Source organism: Pipistrellus kuhlii, unplaced genomic scaffold (assembly GCF_014108245.1).
Source record: "Pipistrellus kuhlii isolate mPipKuh1 unplaced genomic scaffold, mPipKuh1.p scaffold_m20_p_48, whole genome shotgun sequence".
In the NCBI taxonomy this organism is placed as follows: Eukaryota; Metazoa; Chordata; class Mammalia; order Chiroptera; family Vespertilionidae; genus Pipistrellus; species Pipistrellus kuhlii.
Window position 1 is genome coordinate 1,107,041 of NW_023425549.1, and position 19,081 is coordinate 1,126,121.

A 19,081-nucleotide genomic window follows, 5' to 3' on the forward strand; every position below is an offset into this window, starting at 1 on the left:
GCAGTTGGAGGGTCTCGCGGCTCTTCCCCCCACCTTTTTTTTTTTTTAGAATCGATTGTTTTTTAAAAATTCTCGATAGAAACCTTCGGCGCGGCAACCTTTGGGTGTACGTAATCAATCCGCGACGCCTCCGTCCGTGGTCTCGGGCAAGCTAGGCCGCTGTGACTTCGAAAGACAGAAGAAAAGGGACATCTCTCCTGAAAATTAGGACTCCCCGGGGGAAGAGACTTGTGCCTTCCAATCTCTGAGCACATGTAGAAACAGTAAGGGCGAACCTCCAGCGTCCGCCATCTTTGTGACATCATCAAGTCGCGGCGACACCAGCGTTGGCTTTAACGTAGTCCCTGGAAGCAGAGTTCCTTTCCGGTATTCCCTGAGAGGGCCACTGGGTGGTAACGAAGGCTGGGCGCGGGGCACGCCGGGAGTTGTAGTCCCCACAGGCACTGTTTCCTTAGTCTCCGGAAGCGGAGGTTTGGGGCGGGGTTGAGCTGTTAAGGTAGCGGGACTTCAGTGCCCGGGCGCCGCTCGCGGGGCCGGTCATGAACGGGCCGGCGGACGGCGAAGTGGACTACAAGAAGAAATACCGAAACCTGAAACGGAAGCTCAAGTTCCTCATCTACGTGAGTGATGGGGCGAGGAGGTGGGGGGTGAGGCCTGTCGCTGGTAGGACCGCAGCTCACCCACGAGTAAATGGAGTGGGCTGAGCTGTCGCCAGGTTCCGGGCCCCTTTGCGGGCCACCGCCGGCTCAGCGCGCACCCTGACTGTGATACAGGAACACGAGTGCTTTCAGGAGGAGCTGAGGAAGGCACAGAGGAAACTGCTGAAGGTGTCCCGGGACAAGAGGTGAGACACGCCGGCGGGAGAAGGGAGCGCTGCGTGTGATGAGGTCCCTGTGGATGTGCATATTCGGACCCAGTTACAGGAATAGGGTCACACGTGCATGGTGCCTGCCTTGGGGCTGCTGCAGGTTCCAGCGGACCAGCTAGAGGGGACAGGGCCAGGACAACATTGCTGAGTAGCAGTAAACACTTGTTCTCCCCGCCTCTTTCCTCAGTTTCCTCCTAGACCGGCTCTTGCAGTACGAGAACGTGGATGAAGACTCTTCGGGTGAGCAGGAGTGATAGGGGGAGGACGTGGTTCCTGGCACTTGAGCAAGCTAACTGGGCCCCTCCTTTTAGGCTGCGGAGGCGATACAGCCGCCAGTGGTTCTTAAGCCTAGCTGCTTTCCCTCCACCTCTGCTCTTCTTCCACTCGGGCATTTACTGAACATCTGTGTCTTAGGCACTGTGTTTGGAGATACTGTGGTGACAAGATGGATGAAGTCGCTTGGAATTTTTATTCTAGTTGGGGATAATAAGTAAGCAAGAAATGAGAATGTTAGATTTGATAGGAATAAGGTCAGGCTAGAGCAAGGATGATAAACTTTTTCTGTAAAGGACCAATGAAATATTTTAAGCTTTGCACAACATACAATCTTTGTCATATCTTCTTAGTTCTGCTGTTGCAGTGCAAAAGCAGCCGAAGGTGATATGTATACATAAATGAGCATTTCTGTGTTTCAGTAAAACTTTATTTATGGACAATGAAATTTTAATTTCATATAAAATATTTTTTGTCCCTTCATTCCCAACCATTTAAAAATATAAAAGCCGCTGAAACCGGTTTGGCTCAGTGGTAGAGCGTTGGTCTGTGGACTGAAAGGTCCCGGGTTCGATTCCGGTCAGGGACATGTACGTTGGTTGCGGGCACATCCCCCATAGGGGGTGTGCAAGAGGCAGCTGGTCGATGTTTCTCTCTCATCGACATTTCTAGCTCTCTCTCTCTCTCCCTTCCTCTCTGTATAATAAAAATATATATTTTTAAATATATATATATATATATATATATATATATGTATATATATTTATATATGTAAAAGCCATTCTTGGTTTGCAGACCATTTAAAAGCAAGTGATATCTCAATAGTGTGTCCAAGAAAGGCCCTTTTTAGTAGTGTTGGAGCTAGGAAGAAGAAGAAAAACAACGCCGAAACCGGTTTGGCTCAGTGGTAGAGCATCGATCTGCGGACTGAAGGAACCCAGGTTCGATTCCGGTCAGGGGCATGTACGTTGGTTGCGGGCACATCCCCGGTGGGGGGGGTGCAGGGGGCAGCTGGTCGGTGTTTCTCTCATCGACGTTTCTAGCTATCTCTCTCCCTTCCTCTCTGTAAAAAATCAATAAAAAATATTTTTTTTAAAAAGAAGAAAAACAACAATCTTATTTTTTTTAAATATATTTTATTGATTTTGTACAGAGAGGAAGGGAGAGAGATAGAGAGTTAGAAACATCGATGAGAGAGAGTCATCAATCAGCTGCCTCTTGCACACCCCCTACCGGGCATATGCCTGCAACCAAGGTACATGCCCGTGACCGAAATTGAACCCGGGACCCTTTAGTCCCCAAGCCGACGCTCTATCCATTGAGCCAAACCGGTTTCGGCGAAAAACAACAATCTTAGAAGGTATGAATGAGAGGTTTCCAGGCAGAGAGAGTAACAAAATGCAAATACTCTGAAGTAACAGAAGAGTCTGAAGAGTGGAAGGGCTAAAGCATATAAAGCCGTGTTTTCAATTTATTTTTTAATATATTTTTATTGACTTCAGAGAGGAAGGAAGAGGGAGAGGGATGCAAACATTCATGATAGAGAATCATGGATCGGCTGCCTCCTGCAAGTCCCCCACTGGGGTTCAAGCCCACAACCTGAGCATGAGCCCTTAACCGGAATTAAACCTGGAACCTTTCAGTCCGCAGGCCAACGCTCTGTCTAGGGAGCCAAACCAGCGAGGGCTGTTTTCAAACTTTTTAAAACACTATTTACAATCAACAATATATTTTACATCATGAACAAGTCTCTACTTAAATACTTATAAAACAAAATTTAATGAAACTGTTAAGATCACTATACACATTTTTAAATATATATATTTTATTGATTTTTTACATAGAGGAAGGGAGAGGGATAGAGAGCTAGAAACATCGATGAGAGAGAGACATCGATCAGCTGCCTCTTGCATACCCCCTACCAGGGATGTGCTTGCAACCAGGATACATGTCCTTGACCGGAATCGAACCCGAGACCTTTCAGTCCGCAGGCCAATGCTCCATCAACTGAACCAAACTGGTTTCAGCACTATACACATTTTTTCCTGACACTTTTCAGACTTTTTTTTCACTGAATGCTGATTGCAAACAAATAAAATGACTTCATGACCTACTAATGAGTTGGGACCCACAGTTTGAAAAGCCCTAGAGTGGCATTTGTGCCTCTGTTCCAGGATGGGGCCCTCGGAAGCCATGTCACGTGCAATGACCTCTCTCTGTGGCCCCTTTAAACATTTGTCTGGAGCAAGGTCAGCAGATGACATTCAGCCAGACTGCTTGTTTTTGTAAAAATTTGATTGGAACACACACCACCACTCATATTCATATTATAGGAGGACAGCAGATGATAAATGAGGTCAGAGCAGAAGGTAGAAGCCAGCTCATCTAGGTCATGGCAAAAGCATTTGGCTTTTATTCTGGCTTCTCTTTGCCTTCTGTTCCTTCCCTCAGGTATTCCAACTAACTTCTGACCAAGGGGAGTTTCAGGGTAGGAAGCCAGAAAGCCAGCATGTTCATGGTCAGTGTGATAGGTCGGAAGAGCATGATTGCACACACGAGCCCGGCTTGTATCCTGGAGAGCCCCCGTCTGGGCGGGGAATGTCCACACGTGACACAGTTAGCACAGTGTGAGGAGAACCACGACGTGGGAGAGGAGAGTTCAGAACAGCAGTGACTAGCTGGGCCTGAGGATTTTAGAAGACTTCTCAGAGAGGTGCCATTCAATCACACTTTTTCAGTTACAGTTGACATACAATATTATATTAATTTCAGGTGTACAATAGTGATCAGACATATTAATTTGCTTCTTAAAGGATATGTCTCGGCCAAGAAATTGAGAAAGGCACATCACATGTAGCAGTTATTTGTCAAATGAGTGATGGACCTTGTAGGTAGAAGCACAGACTGGGAAGTAAGCATTGTTTTGTGTGTATGTGTGTTTTTTAATATGTTTTATTGATTTTTTACAGAGAGGAAGGGAGTAAGAGGGATAGGTAGTCAGAAACATCGATGAGAGAAACATCTATCAGTTGCCTTCTACACACCCCCTACTGGGGATGTGCCCGCAACCAAGGTACATGCCCTTGATCGGAATCGAACCCGGGACCTCTCAGTCCGCAGGCAGACGCTCTATCCGCTGAGCCAAACCGGTTTGGGCTAAGTGTTGTTTTTTTATCAAATTGGCTGGCATGATGTGAAGAGTGTAGTTTGGTTGGGAGCTCAGAAAGGCAGGTTGAGGCCACAGTAAGCATTTCAGATGTGATCAGGACGTGGGTGGTTCTGGATTGGAGTGGCCAGTGGGCTGCAGGAGAGGTGGGACTGCTCAGGTGGCTTTGACACACAGGGCAGTGGCTCCATCTTGTGGCAGTTGGGATGGGGCAGTGGGTGAAATTTGAGAGGATCCTGGATCGTAGGACCCTGGATGGTAGGACCCTGGATCGTAGGAAGTGGAGCAGAGGACCCTGGATCGTAGGAAGTGGAGCAGAGGCAGGAGCTGAGAGGTGAATAAGGAAAGAGTGGCGGAAGTTAGCCAGGGAGTCAGAGACCAGGGTTCAAGTTCAGCCCCACACTTCACTCTTAACCTCAGTGACCTCATCCGGAAAGTGGAGGTGAGGCCCTCACCTTCCTTTGGATGGTTTGAAGACAAGGGGGGCTGGGGGCGGTGAATGCAAGGTGCCTGGTCAGGGGCTGGCAGGAGGAAGTGCTTGACAAGTGTTGCCATGGAGGAGCCGGCAGGACGTGTGTGTGGAAGTCAGTTGTAAAGGACTTTGTAAGACGTTGTAGAATCTGTGGGCTCCCGAATAGCACATGCTCCAGCTGGAGAGTCCGCTTCCCTGCAGCCCTTCCACAGAGTCGAGGTTATACCTCTGGGGTGGACAGGAACCCTCCCCACTGACCAGCTCTCCCCCTCACAGACTCGGATGCCACTGCGTCTTCGGATAACAGTGAGACCGAGGGGACACCCAAGTTGTCGGACACGCCAGCCCCCAAGAGGTGAGAAGAAGCCATCATTCTCTGGGGGTGGGGTGGGGGCACCTGGGCCTCCTAGCTCCTTCTGACCCCCTCCCTGTCCTTTCTCCAGGAAAAGAAGCCCTCCGATGGGGGGTGCCCCCTCTCCCTCCAGCCTCTCTCTGCCTCCTTCAACAGGGTTTCCCCTTCAGGCCTCCGGGGCCCCCTCCCCATACCTGAGCTCGGTGAGTTGGGCTCAGGGATGGGAAATGCTAACTGAGATGCCTGGGAAGAAGGTGGGATCATCTGGGGAGAGGGGCCGGGCCTCGGGGTGACACTGGCCCAGCTCTGGGACATCCCTTGGAGGGTGTGAGTCCTGGCTGCCTGGTTCTCGCTGGTAGGAATGGGGGGCAGAGATGACTGAGGAGAGCAGACCCCAGGACAAAGTCCTGCTGCTGTCCCATCCCCTTCTGCTCTCAGAAGCCACACTCATCATCATCTCTTGTTTTTCCATTCTTCTTCCTGTTTGCATTTTTTCCCTTCACCCCCCACCCATCCATTCCATTTCCCATCTCCATCCCCCACTTCCACCTGCAGCTGGCTTCTCCCCCCTACCCCCCATTCCCTTCTGACTACCTGGCCCTGCAGCTGCCCGAGCCCAGCCCCCTGAGGCCCAAGCGGGAGAAACGGCCCCGCCTGCCCCGGAAACTCAAGGTACCAGCTCGGGGAGTTAGGGAGGGGCCAGAACGGCAGCAGGAGAGCCACTGAGGGAGGCTCCGGACAGAGGCTGGGGGCCTGTTCAAGAATTTGAAGGACTTATTGGGGGCTGCTAGGGGCCCAACCCACGGCCAAGTACTGAGAGATGTGGACCAGAGAAATCCTGGCTCCAGGCTCGCTGTGGAGACAAATTGGGGGGAGGACCAGCCTTGGGGGACTCGGGTAAAGATGCTAGGGTCCTGCCCTTAGTCTGCTGTGGTGACTGGGGCCAGGCCTCTGTGATGCCCGGCAGCCCGGAGGGAGGGAGGGGTTGTGGGATCTAGAATCCATCAGGGCTGCACCCCTTGAAACCATGGGACCTTGAGCAAGTCTCAGACTCCAAGTCTCAGACTCTGTGTCTGAAAGTGAGCAATCAGAATACACGTAATCAACAAGTGTTACCGAGTGGCCGCTGCACACCGGGCACTGCTCTAGGCGCTGCAGGTGAAGTGGTGAACAAAGCACAAACCTCTGCCTGCAGGAGCTTGTATTTTAGCAAAATAGGCAGAAAATAAAATAAATAGGTCTCCGTGCAGAGCAATGGAGTCAGGTGAAGAGGATGGGAAGCAGCAGACTAGATGGGCACTCATGTGGTCTGGGATGGTATTTGGCAGAGACTTCACCGAAATGAGAGCAAGCCATGCGGCTCTCTGGCAAAGTGTTTCAGTCAGAAGACTAACCAGTGCAGAGGCCCTGAGGTGGCAGAGTGTGTGCATATTTGGCTGTTCAAGCCCCAGGAAGGAGTAGTGTGATCAGATGCAAGCGAGAGGGAGAGAATGATCAGGGAGCAGGTCAGGGAAATAGCGGGTAAAATTGTGTAAGGCCTTGTAGGTGTGTAAAGGCTGTGAATGAATAGGGAGTCTTTGGAGAGATTGGGCAGAGGAGAATCTGATCTGATTTACATGGTAACAAGATTGCTGGCACTGCTGTGTGGAGAATAGATTGGTGGGGGGGTGGGATAGGGAGAGAATCTAGTCAGGATGGAACTGGGGAGACCAGTGCGGAGGCCGCTGCAGTGAACCAGACAGCAGTGGGGAGGGTCTATTGCAGAGAATGAGCCACGGGAAGACAGAGTGGCTGTGAGAAAGAAGCCAGGGCGGGAGAGACGCGGAGTTTGGTTTTGGACGTGTTGAGACGCTGTCTGGAAATGCCAGCAAGACAACTGGGTGGTGAGCATGGGCTCACGGGGTGACGCCCGGAAAGCATCAGCATGGAAGTGGATGCGGCCAGTGAGCTGTGGGGGAGGAGAGGAGAGGCCTGCGCACTGAGCTCGGGAGACGTGGCACAGGAGGCGGCGCCCAGCGCTGTCGGAGTGGAGGAGGCGCAGGCTGGAGCTAAGGGGCGGACATTCGGGAGAGAGAGGCCCGGGTCAGTGGCTGTGCTTGGGGAAGGCCCCAAAGAAGAGGTAGCCCTGAGCCCAGGGTAAGAGAGATTGGGTATTACAGGCTGAGGCGCTGGTGGAAGGAAGACAGAGGACATGGCCACGGGTTGTTTGGGCAAGAGCAGGAGGGATGAGAGGAACAGTGTTGGGAAAAACTAGGATTGGGGGTTGCAGGGGGGGAGTCATAGAAGGCCTGAGGCCCAGAGTCTGGCGGGTCCGAGAAGGGGCTGGCTTCTGAGGGACGTGGTGTGAGGAGGGAAAGCAGGCCAGTTGAGAGCCTGGGCTTCAGTCAGACTCGGCTGGGTTTGAATCCCAGCTCCTCCCTGTGACCTTGGGCATGTCATTGACCTCTCCGAGCTTCAGCTTCTCATGAGGTCATTGGGTCACTGTCAGTTAAGTGCCTGGTCCCTGGTAAGCCACAGGTAAACGGTAGCCGCTGCTGGTCCCTGAGGAGGCCGCTGAGGGAGTCTAAGCAGGGTGCGGAAGTGGGAACTGAGCTGGGCCAGGAGCAGTGGCCAGAGGAGGGGACAGTCCCCTCCTCAGGCCACTGTGTTTTCCAGCCATTTGTGGTCCGCTCCTATGTGCGCACATGGGAGCCTGGTACTGGACACAGGGTGCTTGGCCTCCTGTCACCAGTCCTGGCGGTCACTGTACCCTGAGGTGCTGACCCCAATTAAAAACCCGCTCTGGCCCTCCACAGCGGGGAGGGCAGGCCGTGAGGCTGAAGGGGTTAAACAGTTAGAAGGGCCACTGTGAAGGCCACATGTAAGCATTCGCTGCCCAGAGCCAGGCGGGCACTGCCGTGGGGCCCTGGCAGCCTGTTTTCTCCTCTGGGCCGTGACCTCCTCCCTTGCAGGTGACCAGAATGGTCAGAGCGCATTCATGGGAGTCACTGTGAGCATGTGCTCAGCATGTGCTCAGCATGTGCTCAGCATGTGCTCAGCATGTGCTCAGCATGTGCTCAGGCGAGGCGTGAGGGCCCCGGAGCTCTGGGGAAGCTGTAAGGACCTAGCAGGATGGCTGGCGGGTTGGGCAGGACGAGGCCGCTTCCCAGCCTCAGAGGACACAGAGGACTTTTGACAAATAGAGAGGACACTGCAGGTGGAAGGACCGCTCGCCCGTCTCAGGCACGCAGCCTGCCCGTCCCGCGGGCAGCAAGGAGCCTGCGGCCGCCCTGGAGGAGTGACACCCGCAGGTTTGTGTTTTAGAGAGCTCACTCTGGCTGCAGTGCGGAGGAGGAGCTGGAGCTGGGAGAGGCTGGAGGCAGGGAGTCCAGTTAGGAGGCTGGTTCCGTAGCCCAGGTGAGCTGAGAGGAGGGCCTGGCCTGGGCCAGTGGCTGCGGGATCCCACGGAGGGGCCGTCCCAGCTATGAGGCCTCACGTAGCGGGGTGCAGACCTAGGCCACCCCTCCCACCGAACCAGCGAGCCCCCTTAGGAGGAGAGGCCGGTGGGGGCCGGTGGAATCCGGTGCCTCGAGGCAGGCAGGCAGGTCCAGGCTGTGCTGCTGTCCCTCACAGGGGCTGCCCGGGTGCCTCCTGCTGAGGCCGGGCCCAGCCTTTCCCTCCTGGTTTCCTGTAAGCCCCACCCGCCCTCATCACTGCCTCCATCACTGCCACCCCCTACCCCCAGGCACCTGCTAGTTTGAGACTGAAGTGGCTACTGGTAGGGCAGGCCCCAGATTCCAGCATGGCTGGCCTGGCTGCGTCCAGTACCCCTTGAATGAGCCTCTGCCCCTCCCCACCCCCAGAACTGCCTCCTGGAGGCCCCGTTCCTTCCTGACGGCCGCCCTGTGTTTCTTCCCCCCTGCTGCAGATGGCGGTGGGACCCCCGGACTGCCCTGTGGGAGGGCCGCTGACCTTTCCCAGCCGGGGTTCTGGGGCTGGGGTGGGGGCAGCCCTGGCCCCACTGCCGCCCCCTAAGATGCCCCCCCCCACGATCCTGAGCGCAGTCCCTCGGCAGATGTTCAGCGATGCAGGCAGCGGGGACGATGCCCTGGATGGAGACGATGACCTGGTGATCGACATCCCGGAGTGACCCTGCTGCCCGAGCCCCTGTCCGCCCTGTGCCAGCACACGGCCCCAGCTTCCACAGAGACATTTATTGACGCCCAGTGCCATGCGCGGCCAGACACGATCAGAACAGGCGTAAACATGCACACATGTCCCCTGGAAGGAGGGCCCTCGCCAGGGAGGGCGGGAGCCGCCTCACTCCCAGCCCGGCCCGGGGTCAGGGATGGGGTGAGTGGCTGGAACACCTGCACCCGGGAGGCCGAGTCCCCGCGGGCCTCCCTCCCGCCTAAAAGGGCAGCTGTACAGGGCTAGACGTTGTTAACGAAGGTTCTGTATTAAAGGAGTGGCTCTTTTTTGCTTTTTGTCCTTTTTTGGAAACGTCTCCTCTTTCAAACCCCCCCTAATCCGACCTCCCCCCTGTGCGGAGGGGCTGGGCAGCTGGAGAGGCGGGGAGAAGCAGCAGCTGGGCCTGGCGGCCTGGCAGGACGCCCCCTGCCGGGGTGTGCAGGACGGGGGTTTGCATATCTGCACGTGGTAGCGAGTCAGGCAGGAGGAAGTTTGCATATGTGAGAACAGGTCTCCACAGTCCCCACAGGAAGACAGACCACAGTCACAGTCTCACGACATAAGACAGGTAGTGCAGGGCGGGGCATCCACCCCTGTAAACGTGCAACACACTCGTGCGAAGGTTGGGTCCGGCCCAGCCCGAGGCCCTGAGCGGGGCAGCTGCTGGCCTCGCTCAGGCTGAGGGCAGAGCGCCCGCTGCCGGGGGCAGCTCGCTGGTCAGGGTGTGCCAGCGCTCCAGGGCCGTGTCCGGCTGCTGCAGGCAGTCATTCCAGTGCTTCCGGGCCTCTCCCCGGGCACCAGCCCCCAGGGACACGCCGCCTGCGGAGCAGGAGAGGCAAAATCGGGGCCCTGCTCACCGCCACTCGCCCTCCCTCCCTCCCTCGGCACCACCCAGCGGGCTCCTCCCTCACCAATGAAGTCGTTGGATTTGCCAATGTCATAGTCCCAGACGGTGACTTCCAGAGTCTTGGTGGCCAGAGCTGAGAGTTCCATCTCATAGAAAAACTCCTGGGACAGGGCAAGCCACACCTTCCGTGAGGCATTGCCCGCCCCCCTACCTGCCCGCCCCCCCTTGTTGATGTCTGGTCCCTTCCCCATTTACCTCATTAAACTCTGGGTTGAGAGTCTTCTTCTTCACGCCTGTTTTGTGCTTGGATTTCTTATCCACATCTGGCCTCAGGTACCTGCCAAGGTGGTGGGGCAGGAGCAGAGGAGCAGGGTGGTCAGGGATAGGTCGGGGAAGGACAGGGCAGAGGTCAGGCTCCCGGGGGAGGGGGGGGGCTCGGCAGGGGGAGGGCTCACGTCTTGACGTAGGGGTCAGAGTAGCCATTGACGTCCATGGCGGCCAGGTGGGCACAGCGCAGGATGCCCACCAGCAGCCCCCGGCGCGGAGAACTGTAGCTGAGGCTCAGCAGGATGCGCCCTCGCTCCTCCAGCAGCCCAGGCCCCTGCTCCGCCTGCTCCAGCTGGGGGCAGACACGGGTCAGCCTGCACCCTCACCTCCTCCCGCCCGGACGGGTCCCCAGGAGGTGCCTCACCTCCTTCAGGTAACAGGATATGCCCCTCAGCGCTGCCGACATGGAAGAGGGTGACGCCAGCTGAGGGCAGAGAGAAGGTTCTGGAAACCTGGCCTCCCAGGACCCCCTCCCCTCAGCGCTCGACAGCCCCATACGGACCGGGACCTGGCGCTCGAGGCAGATATTAAAATGCTTCTTCTGCGAAGGCTTGAGGCGGCGGAGGGGGACTCGGATCTCCCCGATGAACTCGTTGTGGCTCAGCTTGTCCTCATCGCACACGGAGATCCTGCAGGGAAACTGAGGTCAGTGCCCCTGGCTCCTGGGCCCCACTCCAGGGAGCCTGGGCACCAGAGCGGGGCCTGCTCTGCCTCCAGTACTCCACACCTCATCTGTACAGTGGGCTGGCCCCTGTTCCTCTCCCCTCCCTCCACACTGCCCGGACTGTCCCTGACCCATCAGGATCTGCTCAGCGACTTCCGGAAGCCTTCACCAGTCTTGGGGACCCTCCCGACCCCTGCCTTGGCCTGTGGACAGGGTCCTGCTGGGTGTGCGTGGGGTGTGCACTGGTGGGCGTGGTCACCAGTTCCGGATGTGAGAGGAGCCTGGGCAGCTGGACAAGGCAGCCCTCCCGGAGCTCCTGTCCTGGTCCGCATGGAGCGGGAGCCGGCTGGGAGAGACAGACCAGAGATAATCGGTGTTTTCACTTCTGTTGTCTCCTCCCTCAGCCCCTGCATTTCCTTCTGCTGTGACACGGGTAGCTGTCATGTAGGAATGGTCATTCCCAGCTCTGCCACTTACTAGCAGCCGCATGAGTCTGGGCAAGTCAGCCTCCTGACGTCTCAGTTCTCATCTGTAAAACGAAGCTGATACTCACCCACCTCCCAAAGCCACTACAAGGTCAAGTGGAATGAAGAAACGTAAACAGGCACGGCCCAGGCTGGATGCCACGGGGCAGCCAGAGCGATGTCATCCTCATTCTCTAGCATCTGAAATATGGGCCTGCCTTTCTGGTCCTGCCTCTGCCCTCCCTCCAGTCACCTCACACACAGCATCAAGGTGATCTCTCCCAAACACAGCCCTCCCAGCCGGCGGGGCTCAGTGTGAGCATCAACCTCTGAACCAGGAGGTCCCGGTTCAATTCCCGTCAGGGCGCATGCCCGGGTTGTGGGCTTCATCTCCAGCAGGGGGCGTGCAGGAGGCAGCCAATCAATTATTCATTCTCATTCCCTCTCTCTCTCTCTCTCTCTCTCTCTCTCTCTCTCTCTCTCTCTCATTGATATTTCTATCCCTCTCTTTTCTCTCTGAAGTAAATAAAAATTATAAATTGATAAACACCTAAAAAAAATTTTTTTTTAATAAAAACACAGCCCTTGACTATGCCCCTGCCCTGATGCAAACTCTGTCATGACTCCCTATTGCCCAAGAATAAAGGAAAGTTCTAGAAGCCTGGGTTTGCTGCCCTTCATTCCCTGTCAGGGACTGCTCTCCCCATAACACCTCGGCGGTGACTGGGCAAGTTTCCTGTCCCTTAGGACTTCACTCCTTAGAGGTGTAGGGGGCAGAGCAACAGGATGGCAGACCTCCTGCACAGGCCTGGCCTGACGGGACCAGGGAGCGCGCTCAGGGGAGGCAGGGCCTCGGAGGAGTGGAGGTTAGGGTTGCGGGAAGAGAAGCCGGAAGCAGGGAGCACTCTCCCGGCAGAAGAGGCCACAGGGGAAGGATAAGAGTAATGGCGGGGGTCAGAGAGGGCAGTGCTGGAGGCAGCAGGAGGCATTTGGGGTGGCCTGCTGCCAAAGGGGATGGGGCGCCTCTGGTTGTACCTGAGCAGCTGAGAGGGGCTTGGTGGGAAGTAAACCAGCCGCGGAAGGTTCCAGTGCCATCCTGGGGGGGGGGGGGGGGGTGCGGAGCCGGAACCTTTGGGAGCAGGAGGGGCCTCACCTGAGCACCTTGTGGCTGATGTCCTCGTCCGTGATGCCGCTGTAGGTCAGGTCCTCGTTCCACACGGGGTTCAGAGTGTTCCTCTGCGTCTTGGTTTTCAGCTTATTGGCCTGCGGTGGGGCGAAGGGTCCTCAGTGCATGTCCCCTGGACCCGCAGGCTGAAGCGGGGGGAGGCTGGGGACAGACCCCGAGGCTGTGTCACCCGGGGGGCTGCTATTACCTTGCAGGCTCCGGGCAGCAGGTGCACCTTGACGTAGGGGTCGGCCAGGCCATTGAAATCCATGGGCTTGAGGCCCTGGCGAGGAGGGGAGGACGGAGCAGTGAGCTCCCTGCCCTCCCTCAGCAGAGTGGGTCCTTGGGGTGTGGAGAGCCAGCCGGGGAGAAGGGGACTTGGGTGGGGGTGTGGGGAGGGGAGCAGGGGTGTGGCCTGGAGTGGGGGTGGGCAGGCAAACAGGGCTGAGCTCGGGAGGGGGCCTGCCCACCTTGGCCCTGAGGATACTACAGTGCAGCGTGCAGGCGGCCTGGTCGTAGAGAAGGTCGAACTCCAGCGTGCCCAGCGTGGCTGGCGGAGAGAACGGTGAGTCCGCGCGGAGGCAGGTGTGTGAGCGCGGCGGCATGGCGGCCGGCTGTGTGTGGCAGGGAAGGTGCGTGCGTGTCAGCCTGCCAGCCTGTGTTGGGTTCCTGGTTCGGCTGCAACTGGGCTGTGTGGGTGGTTGTCTCAGGAGAAATATTGAATATTGAGCCTTGCTGAAGCTGTAATCGCCACACTGACTGCAGCTGTAGTGGCTGCGCCCACTGCTTCCCCCACATACACCCCGGGGGGGCCCATCCCCTTCCCACAGGCCCCGGGCCCCCAGGACCCCCCTGCGCCCTTGGAGCCCCCAGACTCACTGGCATCGTCCGAGTCGTAGCTGTCCACCTCGGCCCCGTCCTCGGGCGTGGTGGCCCCGAGGAAGGCTGCAGGGGGGGCCAGGGCCAGGGGGGCCAGCCGGGGAGGAGCCTCCGCGAAGCCCCCTCCGCCCCCGCCCCCTTCAGGCCCCGGCCCCCGGCGGGGGAAGTAGTCGGAGATCTGGCGGATGGGCCGGATGGGCCCGGGGCACACGTTGATGGCCATGTGCTCCTGGATGTTGATGGTCATGCGATCGCCCCTGCGGCCCCTCATGCAGCGCCGTGTCTGGGGGAGGGAGGGTGCAGCTGAGCCCCGTCCTGTACCTGTGGCTGCTGCTGCGGGCCAGCAGCGCCTCCCGGCGTGGCCCCTCTCGGGTGTGGAGGGAGGCCAGCTGGGCCCTGGCTCCACAGGCGGCTGCTAATGCCTCCCCCAAAGTCCGGGCCCCCCTCAGCCTTGACCACTCACCGCGGCCGCTTTGTCATCTTCCAGCTCCTGCCCCTCATTCCTGGCTTCCATCTGCCCCTGGGCCTGCCGCTCCCCGGAGCCACCCCTGGTCCCCTCTGTCTCCGGGCTCTGCCCATCCCTCTGCAGCGGCGCTGGTCCAGCCCGAGGTCACCCACCCGTCCGGGCATTCACTTCCCCCCGCGCTCAGCCCGGGGCAGCCTCCTGCCCGCCCCCGCCCGCAGCCCCGGCCGGGCCCCTCCTCGGACGCCTCCTCCCAGATGGGCTCCAGGGGCGCCAGCACCTGCAGCCTGAGCGGGCCGCCCCCGCCCCCACCCCACCCGCAGCACCGCACACCGCACCCCGGCCCGGCCCCGGCCCCGGCCCCGCACCTGTGTCTGCGCCTCCAACAGGTGCCGGCGCCGGGGACGGCGGAGCAGGCCGGCGGCGGCTCGGGGCCGCAGGGAGAGCGGAGTCGGCTGTGCAGCGGCGGGCGGAGAGCCGGGGAGTGCGGGCGGAGGGCGCGGGGAGGCGGGAGCTGCGGGCGCCGGCGGGGGGGGGGGGGCGGGGAGCGGCGGGCCGGGCGCACTCGGGAGGCACACGCGTGCACACCAGTCACGAGCACGCAGGCCGGCCCCGCATCCCGCACAGGCACCCCCACACGCGTGCCCACGTGCGCGCTTACACAAGCCAGACCCGGGCGCTGCACACCCACCGGGAAACTTCGCGCGCACCCGCACTCACACCCGCACACACACGGGCTCCCGGCGCGGGGTTCCCCAGCTCCCCACGACGCCGCCCACTGCGGCCCGCGCTGAGCCCCGGCGCCCGCGCCTTCCCCCTCCGGAGTCTCCGGACCCGCCGCCCGCCTGGTTGCCATGGCGACGCGGGCTCTCTCCGGGTCCCCGCAGCATCCTCAGCCCCTCCCGCCTGGCCCTCCGGCCCGCAGCCGTGGGGGCGGGGCTGCGGGCCGGGCTGGGAGCCGCAGTGACCCCGGCTCCCGCAGGCGGGGAGTCTGAGCCGCCCGCGGCCCTGGCCTGGGCCTGGGGTCCCGCGCCCCCCGGGGCTTTCCGTCCGCGGAGGAGACGGTCCGGGCTGTGGTCTCCCGCTTCCTCGCCGGGCGGTTCAGTGTCTGCGGTGACCCAGCCACCCCAGGGCGGGTCCCTCTCCCAGGGGGGCGTCCCCTTGGGAAACGCGCCGCCCGCGCCGGCCTCCACCCGGCCAGCCCCATGCGCAGGGGCCCGGGCTCGCTCCGCACCCAGGAGAGCCGAAGCCTGTCCTCGCCGGTGCCTTTCCCCGGACCCTGCCACCTGCCGGCCTCCCGCCAGCTCTTCTTCTGCGCTCTCTGCCCCACGCCGCCTCCCCCAAAGCCGAAGTCCTCCCAGGGCGTCCCCCGCCCTTCAGCCCAAGACCCCGACTTCTCCATCTCACCGCGGCTCCTCTCAGCTCAGGAAGGTTGCGCGCAGTTTCTAGAACACCCGGCTCTCTGGACCCACCCGGACCTGGACCCGTAGGAGCCTCTGCTGGAGGGCTGCCCTCCCTCCGGGGGCCATTCCGACCTCTCGCTTCCTGGGAGCCCTCCGGACACCCCCTCTGCCCGGGGGCCTGTGCCGCCCAGGCTGGCCCTGGGACTCCGCGTGTCCTGCCTGCTTACATTTGTCACCCCCCTCCCCCAACTAAGTTGCTGGGCCGGCCACTGAGTTGGCCTCGCTAAATGTGATTTAAAAGAGAAATGTGGCTGCACAGCAATGTGAACTGTCTGCTTGAAAATGGTTAAGAGCTGAAACCGGTTTGGCTCAGCGGATAGAGCATCAGCCTGCAGACTGAAAGGTCCCAGGTTCGATTCCGGTCAAGGGCATGTTCTTGGTTGCGGGCACATCCCCAGTAGGGGGTGTGCAGGAGGCAGCTGATTGATGATTCTCTCTCATCGATGTTTCTAACTCTCTGTCCCTCTCCCTTCCTCTCTGTAAAAAATCAATAAAATATATTTAAAAAAGAAAAAAGAAAATGGTTAAGGTGTCCTGTGATGTGTCCTTAGTCGGTTTGGCTCAGTGGCTAGCACTTTGCCCTGTGGGCCAGAGGGTCCGGGTTCGATTCCAGTCAAGGTTGGTTGCAGGCTTCTCCCTGGCCCCCATGCAGGAGGCAGCCAATCAATGTGTTTCTCTCACACCAATACCTCTCTCTCCCATTCTCCCCAAAAACCAATGGAAAAATACACTCGGGTGAGGATTAACAACAACAAAAAGATCTATTGTGATGTGTGTTTTTAAACACGAAATTTTTAAAGAGAGAGAAAAACAGTCAAACTAGAGAGACAGCACTTGTCATCTACCAAATCATGAAATTCAAAGCATCGGTTAGCACACGATGTCAATGAGGCCGTGGGTAACCGAGCAGCGCCTGTGTGGAGGCCAGTCTGATGGTGGCACCAACAGGACCCAGACACAGACTATTTGACCCAGAAATGCCACTTCTAGGATTTTGTCATATATATGCATGCTGGTCCCATGAGCAAAATAATAGAAATTGAAGGTCATTGGCAATGGCAAAGGATTTGGAACAACCTAAATGTCCATGATAAGAGGACCCGTTCAGTCCGTTATGACACAGTTTCACGCAATGAAATACATGCAGCCACGGCAAAGAAAGAGGCCCTTTCTGTGCTTGTACGGAATCCCCCTCCAGCCTCAGGTTAACTGGGAAAAGGTACAGGACAGCACGCGGGGAATGCTTCCAGCTGAGGGGGTATATGTGTTTGTTATTTGTGCGTAAATTACCTCTAGGAGGTACAGGAAAGGGGTAGCTGTGGCGCCCTCTGAGGAGGCAGCTGCGAGGCAGGGCAAGGCCAGAACAGGAGTTATTTCCAACATATTATATATCCGTTATGCCTTTTGAGTTTTGCACCATGTGCATATGTTTCCTATTCAAATGCATTAAAAGAACATATTTCCAAGTAAAGGCAGCCATTGGGCTTCCTCAGGGCTCTCTGGATAGGAAAGGAGCCGGGCTAAGGGAGATGCCACCATCCGGGGCCAGAGCCGGTGGGCCCTGCGGGGGGCAGAGCTGAGCCTGCAGTGAGGGGCGGCGGGGCCAGCTGGGCCAGGGCCTCAGAGCCCGGATCCCTCCGCCACCGCGTCTTCTCCAGGGCTCAGTGCAGGCCCGGCCGAGAGCCCTGTCGAAGGGCTGAGCCCTGATCTGTCAAGAGGTGGAAAGGCTTTTCATCTATCCATTAAGTGAATAACACTTATCGAATGCCTCCTGTTTATTAATGTGCTGTGACTATGGCCGGGATCAATCGTCTCTGGCTTCACAGCCTTGGAGAGAGGCAGACAGCGCACAGACCAGGCCTGCCTGAGACCGGGGCGGTGACAGGACGGCCACGGTGTGGGAGCTCAGTGAACGTCCCCGGGGAAGTGCTGTCCCAGCCCCGGCCTGGAAGATGGGAAGGAGGTCGCCCAGGCGTGGAGCTAGAGTGCCCAGGCAGAGGCTTGTGCCAAGGCTGCAGGGTGCCCAGGAAGGGGAGCCTGGAAAGATCCGAAGAGGGTGGGTGGACAGGGCTGGGCACGTCTCCAAGGCCAGGGGAGTTCAGAATCCACACGGGAGCCACGGGAGCCACGGGAGGGCTCACACATCTGGAGGATATGTGTTCCCGGTTGTTCTCCGGAGGAAGAGTGAACAGAGGGAAGTCACCAGCGCACAGGCTGTAGCCATGAGCTGGGAGAGACGTGCAGTTGGCTTCAATGAGGGGGCGGGACTTCCCGGGGGGAGGAAGTGGGTGGGTTTGAGGTTTAGGTTGGAAATCAAGCCAACAGGTCTTGATCATGGGCTTGTCAGAAGAGAGGCAGGGAGGGATCTGAGATGACCCCTGGGCTTTTGTGCTGAGCAGAGTGTCTGGAGGAACCCTGGGACCCTGGCCGCCGAGGAGAGCAGCAGCAAGTTTGGGGTAGGAGAATTGATCGGAGGTGCTTGGGGACCCACAGGCGCATGAACAGGAAATCGGGCAGAGGAATCTGGGGCTCCGAGGAGAGGGCTGGGCTGGAAATATACATCTGTGAGTCACCGGCATATAGATGGTATTTAAAGCCTCGAGGCTGGATGAGATCACCTAGGGGACAGGGTATAGATAGCAAGGAGAAGGTCCAAGACTGAGTGGGCTAGAGAACAAGGAGTCCCGCACAGCAGTGAGCGTGGCCGGGGCGGGGAGGCAGGTTCAGGATGCTGAGCGGCAGGCAGGATGGATGGGAGAAGTAACCATCAGATGTGGCAAGTTCTGAGGTCACTGGTGGAATTGGTGAAAGTGGTTTCGGTGGAGTGGTGGGGCAAAGAAAGGCTGGAAGGCGTTGACAGATCCATCCAACGTGAAGGAGTAGAGACAGCTAGGAGAGCTCAGGTGCTCTCTGTGCTCCAATCCTGAGTTCTCTCCCCTGCGCGCCCTGCAGGCAGACGGGGGGCCTGTCATGTCATCTAAGCCGCAATGGAGCCCAGCACACGGGAGGAGCTCGATGCCTGAATTTAATCGCTGGATGAGTGAACGAATGGATAATTCACTGCTTGAGTCGAAAGGGCCTTTTCGGGGAGAGAGGGCAGCTGTGGTCTTTTGAGGCAGTTGAGGAAACTGCAAAATCCACTCCCAAAGCTGAGGGCTCTGAGCCCCTTTCCTCCCCGTTAAACCCCAGGAGCAGCTGCACATGGGGCCAGGGCCTGGCCCAGCGCCAGGAACCAGGTTGAGTCCCTGCTGCCCCTTACGTGCCTGTGACTGGGTCACTCTCTCTGTCTTAGAAGAGATAAGTGTAGGGAGAAGAGGCCCACGTGAGCCGGCCCTACAGGAGGCCCCCAAGGTGTTAGTTTCCCTCCTCTGTCCCCCTTTTCTCTCTGGGCTTTTTATTATTATTATTATTATTATTATTATTATTATTTAGGAAGCAGAACATGGCAAGTGCCTCTTTGTGCTCCAGCGAGGAGAATGAGTGGGCAGTCCATGAGGGCAGGAGAGGT

The 19,081-nt window shown here is 58.2% G+C and overlaps 2 protein-coding genes across 12 annotated transcripts; one reads left to right on the forward strand and one right to left on the reverse strand.

Annotated features, from left to right (window-relative positions):
* Positions 1–84: 84 nt before the first annotated feature.
* Positions 85–10,438, forward strand: INO80E (INO80 complex subunit E). 6 transcript variants are annotated; one of them, XM_036412985.2, is made up of 8 exons: positions 85–620; positions 774–844; positions 1,056–1,108; positions 5,056–5,134; positions 5,223–5,334; positions 5,687–5,803; positions 8,435–8,527; positions 9,175–10,438. In XM_036412985.2, the coding sequence occupies exons 1-7, from the start codon at positions 540–542 to the stop codon at positions 8,504–8,506; spliced, it is 585 nt and encodes a 194-aa protein (XP_036268878.1). In that variant the 5' UTR covers positions 85–539; the 3' UTR covers positions 8,507–8,527; positions 9,175–10,438. The 6 variants fall into 6 exon arrangements, with proteins under 6 accessions (XP_036268878.1, XP_036268880.1, XP_036268879.1 ...); XM_036412987.2 differs by having other exon boundaries at positions 9,186–10,438; XM_036412986.2 differs by lacking the exon at positions 9,175–10,438 and adding an exon at positions 9,039–9,168.
* DOC2A (double C2 domain alpha) lies at positions 9,593–15,671 on the reverse strand. 6 transcript variants are annotated; one of them, XM_045572485.1, is made up of 11 exons: positions 15,583–15,663; positions 13,648–13,930; positions 13,239–13,318; positions 12,977–13,051; positions 12,757–12,866; positions 10,978–11,104; positions 10,840–10,899; positions 10,604–10,767; positions 10,404–10,485; positions 10,213–10,309; positions 9,593–10,120 (listed from the first exon to the last, which is right to left on the reverse strand). In XM_045572485.1, the coding sequence occupies exons 1-11, from the start codon at positions 15,637–15,639 to the stop codon at positions 9,975–9,977; spliced, it is 1,281 nt and encodes a 426-aa protein (XP_045428441.1). In that variant the 5' UTR covers positions 15,640–15,663; the 3' UTR covers positions 9,593–9,974. The 6 variants fall into 6 exon arrangements, with proteins under 6 accessions (XP_045428441.1, XP_045428438.1, XP_045428440.1 ...); XM_045572482.1 differs by having other exon boundaries at positions 10,840–11,104; positions 15,583–15,670; XM_045572484.1 differs by having other exon boundaries at positions 9,593–10,309; positions 15,583–15,664.
* Between the last annotated feature and the right edge of the window lie 3,410 nt (positions 15,672–19,081).

What these genes read in the sequence shown, in the direction of transcription:
- INO80E (XM_036412982.2), top strand. Translation starts at nt 540, where the DNA reads ATGAACGGGCCGGCGGACGGCGAAGTGGACTACAAGAAGAAATACCGA. An exon ending in AAGGTGTCCCGGGACAAGAG is followed by an intron (nt 845 to 1,055) that starts GTGAGACACGCC and finishes CTCTTTCCTCAG; the next exon opens with TTTCCTCCTAGACCGGCTCT. An exon ending in CCTCCCCATACCTGAGCTCG is followed by an intron (nt 5,335 to 5,686) that starts GTGAGTTGGGCT and finishes TTCCACCTGCAG; the next exon opens with CTGGCTTCTCCCCCCTACCC.
- DOC2A (XM_045572480.1), bottom strand. Translation starts at nt 15,639, where the DNA reads ATGGCCCCCGGAGGGAGGGCAGCCCTCCAGCAGAGGCTCCTACGGGTC. An exon ending in TGCTGCCCGGAGCCTGCAAG is followed by an intron (nt 12,867 to 12,976) that starts GTAATAGCAGCC and finishes GCCCCACCGCAG; the next exon opens with GCCAATAAGCTGAAAACCAA. An exon ending in TATCCTGTTACCTGAAGGAG is followed by an intron (nt 10,768 to 10,839) that starts GTGAGGCACCTC and finishes GTCTGCCCCCAG; the next exon opens with CTGGAGCAGGCGGAGCAGGG.